This window comes from Emydura macquarii, unplaced genomic scaffold (assembly GCF_026122565.2).
Source record: "Emydura macquarii macquarii isolate MOO-44397 ecotype Brisbane River unplaced genomic scaffold, CSIRO-AGI_Emac_v2 contig_1644, whole genome shotgun sequence".
Taxonomy (NCBI): domain Eukaryota; kingdom Metazoa; phylum Chordata; order Testudines; family Chelidae; genus Emydura; species Emydura macquarii.
In genome coordinates, this window is record NW_027131781.1 from 24,268,257 (window position 1) to 24,281,875 (window position 13,619).

General features: G+C 35.5%; 1 protein-coding gene across 4 annotated transcripts in view; it reads left to right on the forward strand.

Annotated features, from left to right (window-relative positions):
• The window catches only part of MINDY2 (MINDY lysine 48 deubiquitinase 2), a 70,502-nt gene extending 67,352 nt beyond the window's left edge, over window positions 1-3,150 (forward strand). Inside the window, exons 9-10 of one of the 4 annotated variants that reach the window (XR_010921332.1) lie at window positions 1,772-2,276; window positions 2,727-3,150. Coding sequence is in view for 3 of the 4 variants with exons in the window: in XM_067555946.1 (XP_067412047.1) it covers window positions 1,772-1,909 (138 nt within the window). In the remaining variant the exon portion in view is untranslated. Of the gene's footprint in view, window positions 1-1,771 lie in introns of all 4 variants that reach the window. The other 3 variants (XM_067555946.1, XM_067555947.1, XM_067555948.1) reach the window with 3 other exon arrangements.
• Window positions 3,151-13,619: the final 10,469 nt, after the last annotated feature.

A 13,619-nucleotide genomic window follows, 5' to 3' on the forward strand; every position in this document is an offset into this window, starting at 1 on the left:
GTTTTGATCTAATTAGCATGCAGAATTGAGTGTTCATTATTCAGCTATTAATAACTACAGCAAAACCAGTTTTTAACATCTTATTCCTCTCCAACATCATGACTAGAAATATCACTGAATGCAGTTCTGCTTGTTTCACTGTCCCTAAAGAATCCTGTTTTCAGTTTTGCATGATTATTTTGTACACACCTAATTGTATCTGACTTCTGATAACTAAACCAATTTTTAAAAAATGAAACATTTATCCAACCTACATTTACCCAGTAAGTTCTTAATCAGATCTGTTTATTCCTCATTATGAGTCATTTTTCCTTGTTACTTTCCAAGTCATCCAAATGTGAGGCAGGAAATGCAAAATTTACCTCTGTATGAGTGAATCATAAAAGCTGAAAAATGCTTGGTGCAAATTTATTCATTAGACTGCAGAACTGACAAAGAGGATAGAAAACTCAAAATTGACTGAAGCCCTCTCATTCAAAAAAATGTATAAAAAGGAGCACACAGAAGGGAGAGCATATTCCAACATAAATCATTTTGAGGTTGCTGCTTGTTAATTCAACAATAAGCAATTGCCTGCTGCAATAGATGCTTTGCATTTGGTGTAAAAAAAAAAAAAAAAGACTACCTTTATCCTGTTCATTTAGTCCACTGTTACTACTGAATTATCAGAGAAGATATCCCTCAAGTTATCTGTTAAATAATATTCAACTATGCTACTTTTCCACAAACTACATTATAGGAGTTTGTGCTCTTGCATTATATTATATAATACCTTCGTTTGTAGTAGATTTTGTAATTGCTTTAATTCTGTTCTTAATTTTATGTCAAAATATCAAATTAGCAATAGAAAATAGAATTTTCTGTCCAGGTCCTCTAAGATTAAATTGCTCTTCCAGATTCTAAGATCACTTTAAAAAAAAAAAAAAGGCAAGAAGGGGAGGGAGGAAAAAAACCCACGTTTTTAGTTTTGAAAAATCTTCAAAATTTGAAAGTAAGCTATCATGGTAATGGCTAACTGAGTCTGCAGACAGAAAGGAACAATAACTCAGAAGTGTGAACTGCACCTATTAATCTAAACAGGATGTTAACACTGAAGCACAATTATGACAATATAAATAACATTGTTTCACTGCTCATCACTTTAGCAGAAACATCCAACTATTGTGTTTATCCCTCACTGTTTGATGCAGCTGCAGTTATTTTGGACAGGATATAAAGGGGTTAGCCAGCTGCAATAGAGTTGATGGAGTGGGGAAGGAAGAATTCATGTGCCTGCTCTCCCCAATGTAAAATCACCTCACCCTTCCCCCCCGTTGGCCCCATAGGGCTTCAGGTAGCAAAAGCATCCACTGCCTCTTAGTTTAGTTTTTGATAATCATCTCCTGTGGCTTCCTTGTTGCCAAAAGTCCCAACTTTTCCAAACCTGGTCAGGAACAGGGGTATGATAGGGAGAGGGCTAGGGGCTCAGTACTGCACATTAATAGGAGGTATGGGACTTGGATTGTATTTCAGTTGGGCTGTCAGGTATCCGTTTTTCTTGCCAAAAAAAAATAATTTTGCATGTTAATTTTAGCAAACCTCAGACTGAAACAGACTGCACCTGATGGCTGTGGTTTGCATAATTAATTAATATTAAAGTGAGTCAGCAAGTTTCAGTTTCCATTAGTTACTCTTCCCAGCCATACAAATTTTAGACAGCAATGCTGATTCAGAAACTACCTTTAGCATTTAGAATCATTTTTTTCTTTGCTTTTTTTTTTGATTTTTAAAGTCTTTCTTCCAGCAGGTGCAAGGAGCTGCTTCTCCAGCAAGTGGAAAACACTCTGGAAGTAGTGAACGCAAACGAAAAGAACCTCGAGAGAAAGAGAAAGAGAAAGAAAAAGAAAAGAATAGTTGTGTTATTTTGTAACAGGGGATGGATTTTGCCTGGAGTCAAGTGCATGTCCTCAAACAAAAACAAGGAATAAAAGGAAGACAAACCCGTTACATGCCGCCTGTGCCTGATTACCCCATGGATTTATTCACGTTTAAGGAGTGGATGGGTGACTACTTTGTTACAATCATACAGACTTTCTTCAAAGTCATACAGTGCGCTCTGTGTGAGATGGAATTCTATTACAGTTGGATGCGACTGTGCTTTGAGTCAGTCATGAGAAAATATTGCACCTTGTAGCTAAACACACAAATCACTGCAAGTTTTGTGTCATAGTGACATGCATTACTTATAATATCAGTTAGTAAGCTATTTCATCTTCTGCTGTAAACAAAGAAAGGAGGTAATTGGTTTTGTCAGGTTTCTTCCTGAAATCTTTACATCAACACAACAGAATCCTGTATTACTTTTCATGGCCTGAAAATATAACTTAGACTGGGTATTTCATGGCTCTAGAACCTAATGAGTGTCCGGGCACATTGCCTCCATAACACACACAGATTCCTTTTGTTCAAGATCTGGTGGCCCATGTGAGTTCTTAACCCATATTTGTACTGGGTTAGTTCCACCACTGTGCCACCTTGACCTTTGCACCATGCATAAGTTATTTGTTAAACATCATATTGAAAATTGTGTGTCATGGAAAAATGGGGTGTCTATTGATAAGCAAGATAAAGATTTATTGTTGCTTTTCTTGCAGTTAAAAACTGGGTATCACAACTCAGATCTAATCAGGATCAGACACAAATAATTTGATAGTTTCTTTTTCTTTGTTTATTATCTTCTGTTTTAGGTAAACTGGACCAGGGAAGTTATTATTTATTGACCACTCCATGCAACAGGTGAATGATGGTAGGAAACTGAAGTCTCTGATAATGCTTGTCCTGTGTAGGAATGCAGAATTAAAATAACTAACTTAATATCTGCCTTCGTCCAGAAGTACCTTGAACTTCACATGACTTTAACATGTCCATTTGTATATTTAAGCTAGTGTACTGTGTACAAATATTTGTAAAAACCATGTATCAGTAAAAAGCACACTTTTGCAAGGTTAGAGAAAGGTTAAGGTGATCTTTCAAATTGTTTGGAAAGGCACTCAGATGTATTATCACTTTGTTTTTTAAATCACTAATTTAGAGTTATGGGAAACTTCTGTAGAAATAACCAGATTTTCTAATTTATGGGAACCAAATAAACATGTTACATCTTGTAGTATTTATAGGTTACAGAAACAAAATACTTGTTGAATTTTATCATGAGTGTACTACAAATCCTCCTTCATTTCAGTAGGGAAAGTCAATAACAACTATCTTGTTGCTGATTTTGATACAGTTTTTATTTAGCAATTTGTAGACACTTTTGAAAAAAGATGCGTCTGCTGGAAAAAAGTTCTGATTCACATTCTAAGGCTTGGTAAGTGCATTAATATACATGAGTATAGAATAGCTTATAGCAACCAATTGGCTTATGATATTCATATTTCTTGATGTATGGTTTGGAGGATGTCCATGGAACTCAAAATTCAGAGTTAAAGAAATACTATAAAGTTGTTTCAAACAGAATTGCTACCATAATTGGAACCAGTCATTGTACAGGTCTGTTACATATTTAAATAAACAATTAGCTGATAAAGTAGAAATAGTTTTTGCAATAACTGAAGGGCCAGTCTGGATCACACTATTTGTTTCTTCCTCAGCTTTTATCCTTCTAAACATTTGTTACACTTTTGTTACTACGTTTTTATAATATTGAAGTGATGAATGATTCAAGGGGATCTGTCTTTCAGACACAAATCTTAGATACAATTTTTTAAATATTTCTTAGTAATTATATAGAAAGGTCATATACAGAGAAGTCATTAATATTTATTCAAATGCTAAAATAATGTTATTCTGTCAAATCAAACAATTGACCTAATTCCTTTTGTTGAAGCAATCCATTTCTTCAGACAAATTTATACTAAAGTGAATGAGGAACACAAACTTAATGGTTTGCTTTACGGAGAACAGAAAATATTGACATATTGTATTTGAGTTACAAAAACTTTTAACCAAATTTTTTTTAAAAGCAGTCTGTTATTGATGAGGTATTTCCAAACTCATATATTTACATTTAATACTCTTGAAAAATAAATGTCAACTTAAGCTTTTGTTACTTAATTATTTCCAATGACAATACTGCCATTTTACATTCACTTTTAAGACAAATTAACTTAGATTGTTGTTGCTACTATCAAGTACATCTTTTTTAAAATAAAGTAAATCACTAAAAATAATTCAATGTACTTGCTAGTATCAGAAAAATCTGTGTAGTATTCCCATTTCATGTCTTACTGACATCCCTGAAACATAATTTGATATATTTATGGCAATATTGGTATATTCAATTACAGTGGAAGAAAACAAATTAAATGTCAATGCTTGTTGTAAAAATCTCAAACTTTCCAGAGAATTCAATTTCTCCTTCAATAAAGGAGTTAACAGTTTCAGAAATATTGTGGCTTGATATTCACATTATTCACACAACAATTCTTGTCAATTTGCTCCTTTTTAAAGATGGCTAAGATTTTGAGAGAGGAATATTGAGGCTTTTACTTCTAGGACATTGGTTTGCATCTAGCCCAACTTGGTAGTTAGAGCCCTATGTGGATACAAAATTTGTATCCACATTTGATCCTCAAAAATGGTTCGTGAATACAAAGCAGATATCCGCTAATTTGCTGGACTCTATTGGTAGTGATCAAAATCATAAATATATAAGCTGGTATCCAATATGAAATAAGATTGATGGCCTTAATTAATTTCCTAAGGGACTGGTGACTACATCACCAAAACTGCCATGATAGTTGGCATCTGTTGAGCATCTAAAGAATCCAAAGATTGAATGGTCAGAGACTGAACTACTCTCACCTGTAATGGTGGTCCCTTGAAATCAATATTGGGGAATATTTGAGGGGCACAATACGAAGATTTATACTGCTAACTCCAATACTGTATTTGTTCTGTTCTCCAGTGCTATTAATCATGCACCTTTCTACAGCACTAGGCTTATTTTTTAAATGATTTAATGTTTGGTTATTTTTACTCTATCCATCTATTAAAATACTTGTGTGGGGTCTTTTTGGTCCAAGATGTACTCTCTAGATATCTTCACATGATATACAAAGATGGATAGAGAGTTGTCTAGGGAAAATATATTGGGAGTTACATGGAACCCATTTCACTGTTTAAATATAATCCTCATTTACATGGACTTTTATTGGAATGTACTGTGTTTTAGGAGATAGCAGAATATAAATGTAAGCAGAGGAACTTTTTTCTGTGACATGATACAAAATACAAAAGCTAAAAATTATTCTTAAAAATTCACCATTTATGCACTGCAGCAGCACAGAATGGTTTTATACAAAGCACTTGTATATGCACAAACTGTCATATTTTTCTTACCTGTAACTAAACATTTTTATGTGGAATCTGATTAAGACCCATAAAAAACAAGGACATTCAAATGAATGCTGTAACTATACATCCGTCTGCGGACTTCACTAATTTTCATGAGATTTTAATTATTATACGATAATATATAATGGATATATTTTAAATGCCTTTTTTTTTTTTTTTTGTAATCTGACTGTGTTAGCCTTCTGTTAGTCATTTCACTCCACTCTTAAAATTGGGACGTGATAATTCTAAACTGTCATATTAATATACAAGTATGATTAAAAACATTTGTAGTTAAATCTCCTTTACAGATCCCCACTTTTGGATCACAGACACAAGTGACTTTGAAGTGGATTTTATGCACTTTTGCATAAGTTTACACTGGGATCAGCAACCCACACTTCCATTCCTTGCTTGATATTTGTCGAACTATTTTGGCTTCTTAAACTCATACCATAATAGGTTGCAATGTTGTACTAGGTTGCTTTTTGATATTCATATTTGTATTTACAAAATTCTTGAAAAATGACTCCCTTACATAATACAAGGCAATTCATCTTCTTGAAGTTAAATCATTTCATGTTATTCAGCACAAACATGAGAGTAAAAAGTGTATTGAGTACTTCTCTAATTTAAACCCTACCTTTTTTTCTTCTGTTGCTGTGTATATGTAAAGTGCAGCCAAGTCTTTGTTCAGTTGAGTTTCCCAATAAATACCCTGCTGGTGATGTCAAACAAATCACTGGAGTTTGTAAAAGGTATAGTCCAGAATATATCCAATTTTGTGTGGTTTTCTAATGATTTTAATTATTTTATACTATAGAGTATACAACTTTTTAAAACTTGAGCAAGTGTAACCTTAAACAGCAGGCAGTCTGCATGTTCCTGGGTGACCTGATCAGTGTGATGTCTTCCACAGATTGTATATTGGGGGAAAAGCATCAACTCAAAAATTAGTTTGATTGTCCTGAGATAGTGTGTTACTCCAGACTAGCTAGGAGAATTTGTTTGCAACAAGAAAGGCTTGTGGCATCAGTCTAGACTGTATAACCAGTTTTGATTCATGGTACCGGATGCACTGTGGTGATGGGCACCAATATAAGAATCTTGATAAATTCTGAACCACCAGTAAGAGAAAACAGATATGTTTTAAAGTAGAAATTTGCCAAATTCCCTTCTTACCCTGCGTACTTGGAACATACAACAATATAACAACAATTCTTTTTTTTGGAAGTCCATTTTTTGAGAGATTTGTGAGAATGGTCACATTGAATGACATCCTTTCCCACTTTTACCCGAAATCTGGCTGCGTAGTAGTCTACCTGACTGAAGCCACTTTCTGTAGTGTCATAGCCCTTCTTGTTGCAAACTTTTTCTTATAGCTGGCCAAGAGAAATAGAGTCCTTAGGCTCAATTGTCAGCTGCTTCAAGCTTATGTTCTGAGGGGGTGGGTGTGGGGGGAGTGCTCGTGGTCGGCTGTACAGACCCCTGTCTAGAAGGCCACTCTTATTTATGCAGCTGGAATGATCCCCCAATAATTATTCTTTTTCTGTAAGATAGCTGGAGCATCCCCTCCTCTCCCAAGCAAGGCATGATATGCCCACTTGGCAGAAAGGGAACCAACTGATAGCTGGCATTATACCAACTGTCTCATTTAGGGCAGCTTTTGTCCCCTCTTGTATTGCTTCTAGGCCAAGGATGGGGCCCATTCTGTAGGGCCTCACAGCAACTCCATTGAAATGTCAATCTCAATTATTTATTTTGTTGTCATAAACTTAAATTCGCTCTCTTCCTGAAAAATTGCCTCTGCAGAGTTTGCTGCCTTTTGGAAGCTTATTGCTGTTTTGCAGCTATCATTTTCGTATTTTGTAGACTTACTTGTGAACATGGAAAGGCTTCATGTTTTAGAATTAATCTGTCTTGAATGACTATGTATTTCTATAACCATGTGGTTGTCATTTGAAGTGTCAGAGGCTCTATGTTGATTTGTACAAGGAAGCAATATGTTGAGGACCTGGGAAAGAGTTGTTTTGTAGAAAGTGTCAAGTATCAGGTCTGGAATCCCATGAAGAAACATTCCAGTGGCATTTTCAAAACTCTGACTGGGACCCTCATGTTTTAAAATTGGCAGCTTACAAAATGCTTTTTGGTGACTTTTTACTATATGGGTTGATTTATGTCCTTAATTTTTGTTGACGTAGTTTACATCTTCCTAGATGGAATAAGGCACCATTAGCAGAACTTTGCCCAATTCCATGGCGGGTATGTCTGCATAAGAAACAGTGTTACATTGTAGTTATGGCTTATGCAGTCCTTGTCTGGGCCAACAGAAAGTGAAATATGCAAAATCTGCTTGATTTAGCTAAGGATTTCTCTATCTCTAAATGCTATGCTGCTTAAGTCTTTGTAGTTACAAGAAAAAAGTCTCCAAGCTGGTAAAACTTGCAAAAAGAATTTTTTTTTCTTTGAAATTAGATCTGTCACAGGCCTGTACCTTTTATCATTGCCCTAATAGTGACATGACTGAATTTTAGCTCAGCTACAACTCTGACAATTCTAACTTCCAGCCAGATTAAGAACGGGTGCCATGAAATTCATAACTACAGGGACTTAACCATCCTGCTGTGCTACTCTAGAAGATCAAGACTAAGATTCTTCCACCAGAATTTGTTAAATTGTATGAAGCAATCGTGTGGTTGTTTCAAACAGATTTCTTTTAGCATCAAGTGTAAGAGTGGGATTTTCAAAATTGCATTGGCCTAACTGTTCCCACTGAAGTCAGTGATAAAACTCTAATTGACTACACAGAGTTAAGACATTGGGATGAGATTTTCAAATGTGCTCAGCAAATATTTTTATTTTTGCTTTTTTATATTTTTTAAAAGGTTCCTAGCTTTCAAAGCCTTTTTGTGTGAAAGAACTGATTAGTATTAAATGTTTCTGTTCAAGTCTTCTGTTTTGTTCACTGGTATAGCAAGGACATGATTGGAACTATCAATAAAAGAAATGCTGGACAGTATCCAAAAGTGACTGACTGAAAATTGTGAATAACAGCTATTTTCAAAGTTTTCTTTTGTTTCAGTAACTATGAATCCCAAGGATATGCCTTAATCATTGAGCTCTCTCTCTGCTTTTTTTGAACTTTGCCATAGGAGATATTGAAACTGATCTCTACTTCATATCCCATTAGACTAAGTGCTCATATGGCTGGTCATGAGTTTATTCAACATTTTCTTTGAAAAGTTGCTTCTAGACTTCCTTGTGTGGATCTGTGGAGGTGACAAAGCTCATCTGCTGAAGCATGTAACCTAGTTTTATTCTACATTGACCAATTTTCAGGCATGAGTAACTTTAGCATATTCATTTTCTTTAAAAATAAAAATGACTAAATACACATTAGGGACTAAAAGACATGCATTTAATTATAGTTCACATAAAGCATCTGGTATACATTAACCTTTACTCGTAAGCATTATATTCACTAACGACATAAAAACAGTTTTAGAAATATTACTGAGCAGAGACCAAGGAATCTAGGCTTATCCGCTGTGATACTTTAAAACACTGAACTATAACGTTATGGAAAAATTGGAAAGTGTGAAAATGTTTCCACAAACATCATTATGGTACCATGCACCACTTTAATATTTTTCCTTTCCAGATACAAGGAAAAAGGAGGAATATCTAAAAATAGCTAGAGGGGAAAAATAATTATCTTATTCTTTGTCCCTTAATATAGAAAACAGCTGGGATTTTTCAAGAGCATCTAAGGACTAAGCAACCAACTCCCATTGAAAGTCAGTAAGATTTGGGTGCCTAGCTCCTTTAGATGATCTTGAAGAATCCCACCTTATGTGGATAATGTACCTAAGATAGAGGTTAGTTTTTTCTCTAAAGGATAGCTTTGTCTATTTTGCTTCATGGAGTGTTTCAAAATCCCGAGCATTTTTTTTTTAATTTAGTCGTATTGGAAGGCCTCAGATTGACAGTATTCAGAGCTGAAATCTTTTCTAGCTACAGAACGAGAACAGCATGGGCAACAGCAGATAAATGCTTTTTACAATGCTATATCTCCTTTCTCATGTTCAAAACAAACTATCCAACTATCAAAATTATTACAGTGGGTTTACGTGTTTTATTTCATTCCCCGGATCCAGCTTTGGAAATAACTGATATCTATGCTTTTGAGTCTTTATCAGGGCTGACATCCTTAACACACCGACAAATATTGAGCCTTTAGTCAATGGGGATATTCGTGAATGTAGCAGATTAGGGTATATATTTCTATTCACCCTTCTAGTAAGGTACACAGAGAAAAAAGGTGTCCAGTATTTTAAAGTTAAACAGGATATAACTCTGAATTTTTGCAAGTGTTTAAAATATACTCCTGGAGTTCGAGCAAAGTTTCCCTTCTGATTTAACCAGTATTCTTTAGCAAACAAAGATGGTTTCTATAATCTTTCTCATTAGCCTCTTTTAATTTATTTTTCATTCCATATGGCCTTGACAGAATCCTCTACATGTCTATAGTGGGGCCATGTTCTACCTACACTTCTCTTCCTTCTGTCCACTATCTTTTTTGGTTCAAGCTGTGTCTATTATTTCTATGCAGAGGATACCCAATGTGCATTCTTTGTTTTGGTTATTTCCTCACTCTGTCTTCTACTTTATCAAATTCTTATTCTAGTAATTGGTAAGAAAAGTACCTTTAACTAAACTTCTCATTTTGACTCATTCATCCCTGCTGTCACGAAGTCGAGTGTTTGACTTCATTCACAAATCTTTCCTCTTACATATACCAGATTTATTATTTGATTATAATAACTTCCATTGTTCTACTGTTCAAACACACAGGAAGATATAGTCCTTCCATGAAGAGCTTACAATCAAAGATTTACAACTCTATATGGTCAACAAAACTCATTATTAACCAATTTTATTCCAAAATACTCTTTCTTCTCTTGATTTTAAACCACCATAATGAAGGTGGAGATAGCAAGACTGTAAATAAAGGAGGGCATTATTCTGGTGCCTCAGTTTATTTGTATTTGATACTGTGGCTCATCTCTCTACCCATATTCAGTAATGAAACAGCTCCTTTCTCAGAAATCTACATTGGTTGCATGTATATTTCCAAATGAAATGTGGTGTTAATATATAAATGAAGCTTTCCAGTTCCTTTTTTGACCTCTGATATGGACATTAGTTTATTCTCCCATCTTCCACCTCCACAGTTATATCTCAAGATCTCATATTTCAACCTCTCCCTGAAGCCCAAAAGCTGGCTTTAAACATACGCAAATGTTTCTTCTCTAATGGAACAACACCGCTTGTGCCTTCCAGTTTCTCAGTGCCAAGTCTTTCTCCTAAACATTGCTATTGTACCTCCCTTCAGCTCTACCCAAATATATATATATGGAGCTACCATATTTATAATGAAATCTACATAGTTTACTTATATTTCTATGTATGTAATAAGCTGAGATACTGTTACTTTTGTATGGCTCTTGTATTAATTTGATTATCAAAACTGCACTTGTTTCGGATGGTGCTATTGATTTATGCTCAGGTTTATATTTTATCCCTTTATTTATAAATCTCTGTTGTAGAAGACTGGGAGTGTCACAGTCCTGGTCAAACTCCCCAGGCTGGACACTCACCAGGCTGCTCTGTTTGGACCCCCACACTGGATAGGAGTGCTTTTTAGCTCCTCTGGGCCTGGGTAGACTCAAAGGCACAGTCTCTCCTTGGCCTCTAGGCTTGCTCCCCAGCCCATCAACTTTGTGTGGCACCTGTTCTCGGAAGTGGGACCCTGGGTTGTAGCTGCCCTTGGCCAGTGCTGAGCCCTCCTAAGACTCCCCAATAGCTTGGCGCACACTCTCTAGAACACCAATCTAGTGGATACTATGGTGTAGGGTTAACCCCTTCAGGGACATGTGATAACTGAAGCAAATACACAGACTTTTCAGCGAGATTTCTAAACCTATCACTCATTACTTTAGATAGCACAAGGCAAATCCATGTAAAATAAACCACCTGTACTCCATTCCTTGCCTCAGTTTCCTCACCACTTGAGTGTTCTTTGGGATTCAGTCAGTGTTTCCAGGGTTGCAGTTCCCCTCTCCTGACTTAATTCTTCTAGTAGTCTTCTCTTCCTGTGCTGGTTGGTGAGAGAGAGCTACTCTGAGTAGACCTTGTCCTTTTGTATTTTGTATTCCCTTCTGTCAGGTGAGCTCCTTGATTAGCCTGAGACCCCCCATCAGGTGATCCATTGCTTAGTTGTCAGCCTGCTTGGGAGAGCTGGGTTCCCTGGGTGAAGCCAGCTCTTTGTCCAAGGGAGCTTCTATTTGAATGGAAGGTCATCAGGATTTAATGATCCCCCCCCCCCCCCCCCCCCCCCCACACACACACACACACACACCCACACACACACACACACACATCCATTAGTCCTCTATCAGGAGCAAGAATTTTTCTTGACACCTATATGTTTCAGCTCAGTATGAAGGCTACAGAGCTAAAACAGTTTTACAATCAAAGTGGTCTTCATAAAACAGAATGAAGGTTGCAGATTGATATAGATACATACAGACTTATACTAATCCATCACAAGGGGTAATACTGATTAGAACTGAAATAGTTAAAGGAAGAAAAAAATAGTGATCAAAAATGGATGTATAATCATTTACCCCCTTATTCATCTGTGAAATGTTTGTAAGCTCAGCTGTGTTGTGAGGCATAATTACTTACAATACACATTTAGATGCTTTGATGAAATGTGCTATATAAAGTACTATCTGCAACATTGTTCTTGTGAAACTCAAATGAATGCATAGAAAAGAACCACTGACACTGAGGAAAAAAATTCACATTTGAATGAAAAGTAGATAAAAATATGAAAGGGTTGGCAAATATTGACATTTGTTTTCTTCTTTTGTAATACAGTCGTGCAAAACATAGCAACATGAACATTCACATCTTGTTTTTCACTAATACTTTACAGACGAGTGTTCTGCTTAATTACTTGAGTTGGTTAGCTTTCAGAACTGTAGTGATGATCCCAATTCAATGGAGATTGTTGTAAATCCACTGGGAGCATTTAATGAATACAGGAAGGAATAGAATTTATATACTATACAAACTCTTGAAGCCTCAGAAACATACTCATTGTACTCTTCATTTATGTTTTCCATTTTGTGACCACGGTGCAGGGCTAAGTGTCCACTGGTTCCTGGAACTTGAAGTGTAGTTTTCTAACCTTTTGGTGTGGGTTTTTTTTTGCTTTTTCCCCACTGAAGAATACCACAATCCACTAAATATAGCACTCCAATTCTTAATGCCATCTTTAAAATGTTGTGTGAAGTTAGAATGGAGCTGAGCAAGGAGTCTGGCAGTTCACTGTACATTGGAGTCAGCCTTGGAATTCAAGTCAAAGGTTGCATGGCTAAGAGCTAACATGTATGTCACTTATGTATTTATATAGCCTCCAGTACTAAGCAAGAATTTTGAAAAGTCAAGAAGATTGGAAGAAGAAAAGCAAGACTCAGAATACAGATCTTAGATTTACCTATAATCTTAAACTGGATTTTCAAATGAGCTTCAGGGAGCTAGACATTGAAATACCATTAATATTCTTTGAAAATCCCAGCCATAGTCTTACAGAGGCTTAGCCCAGTCTCTCATTGTTGAGGAAGGGAGAGGTTTAAACATGTGAACAAGTGTTAAGGTTTCGTTTCATCTTTCTCTAAAGATATTCTAAGTTTTAAAAGATAAAACTAAACCCCAACCTGGCTTCCATTATTAACTGCAGTTAGTTTGGTTTTATAATACATTTCATTAAAAATTATTTGGTTTTAAATCAAAATGACCATTATATAATACTAAATTTGTTTACAATACTGTATGAGAAGTTTGAAAATACAGTTTGCGTCCTGCCAACTTTCCTTACACAACCATTGCCTTTCCCCTGTTTCTTACTGAATTTTATTTTTTATTCTTACTACTTTGATGCCTGAGCATCAATTGTTCTCTTGATTCAAGGAATAATATTTAACTACTAGTACAGAACAATTAGAGGGGACATAAAATCATGTTTCAGATGTTTTTAGTTTGCAGATTAAATAGATATTTATATAACAAAGTCCTTTAGATCCAAATATTTAGGAGTAGGTCACATTTTTGGTGTAAACACTTCAATCATGTGCTTTTTAATTAACTTAAATCTTGAGAGAGTTTAAAAGGGACAA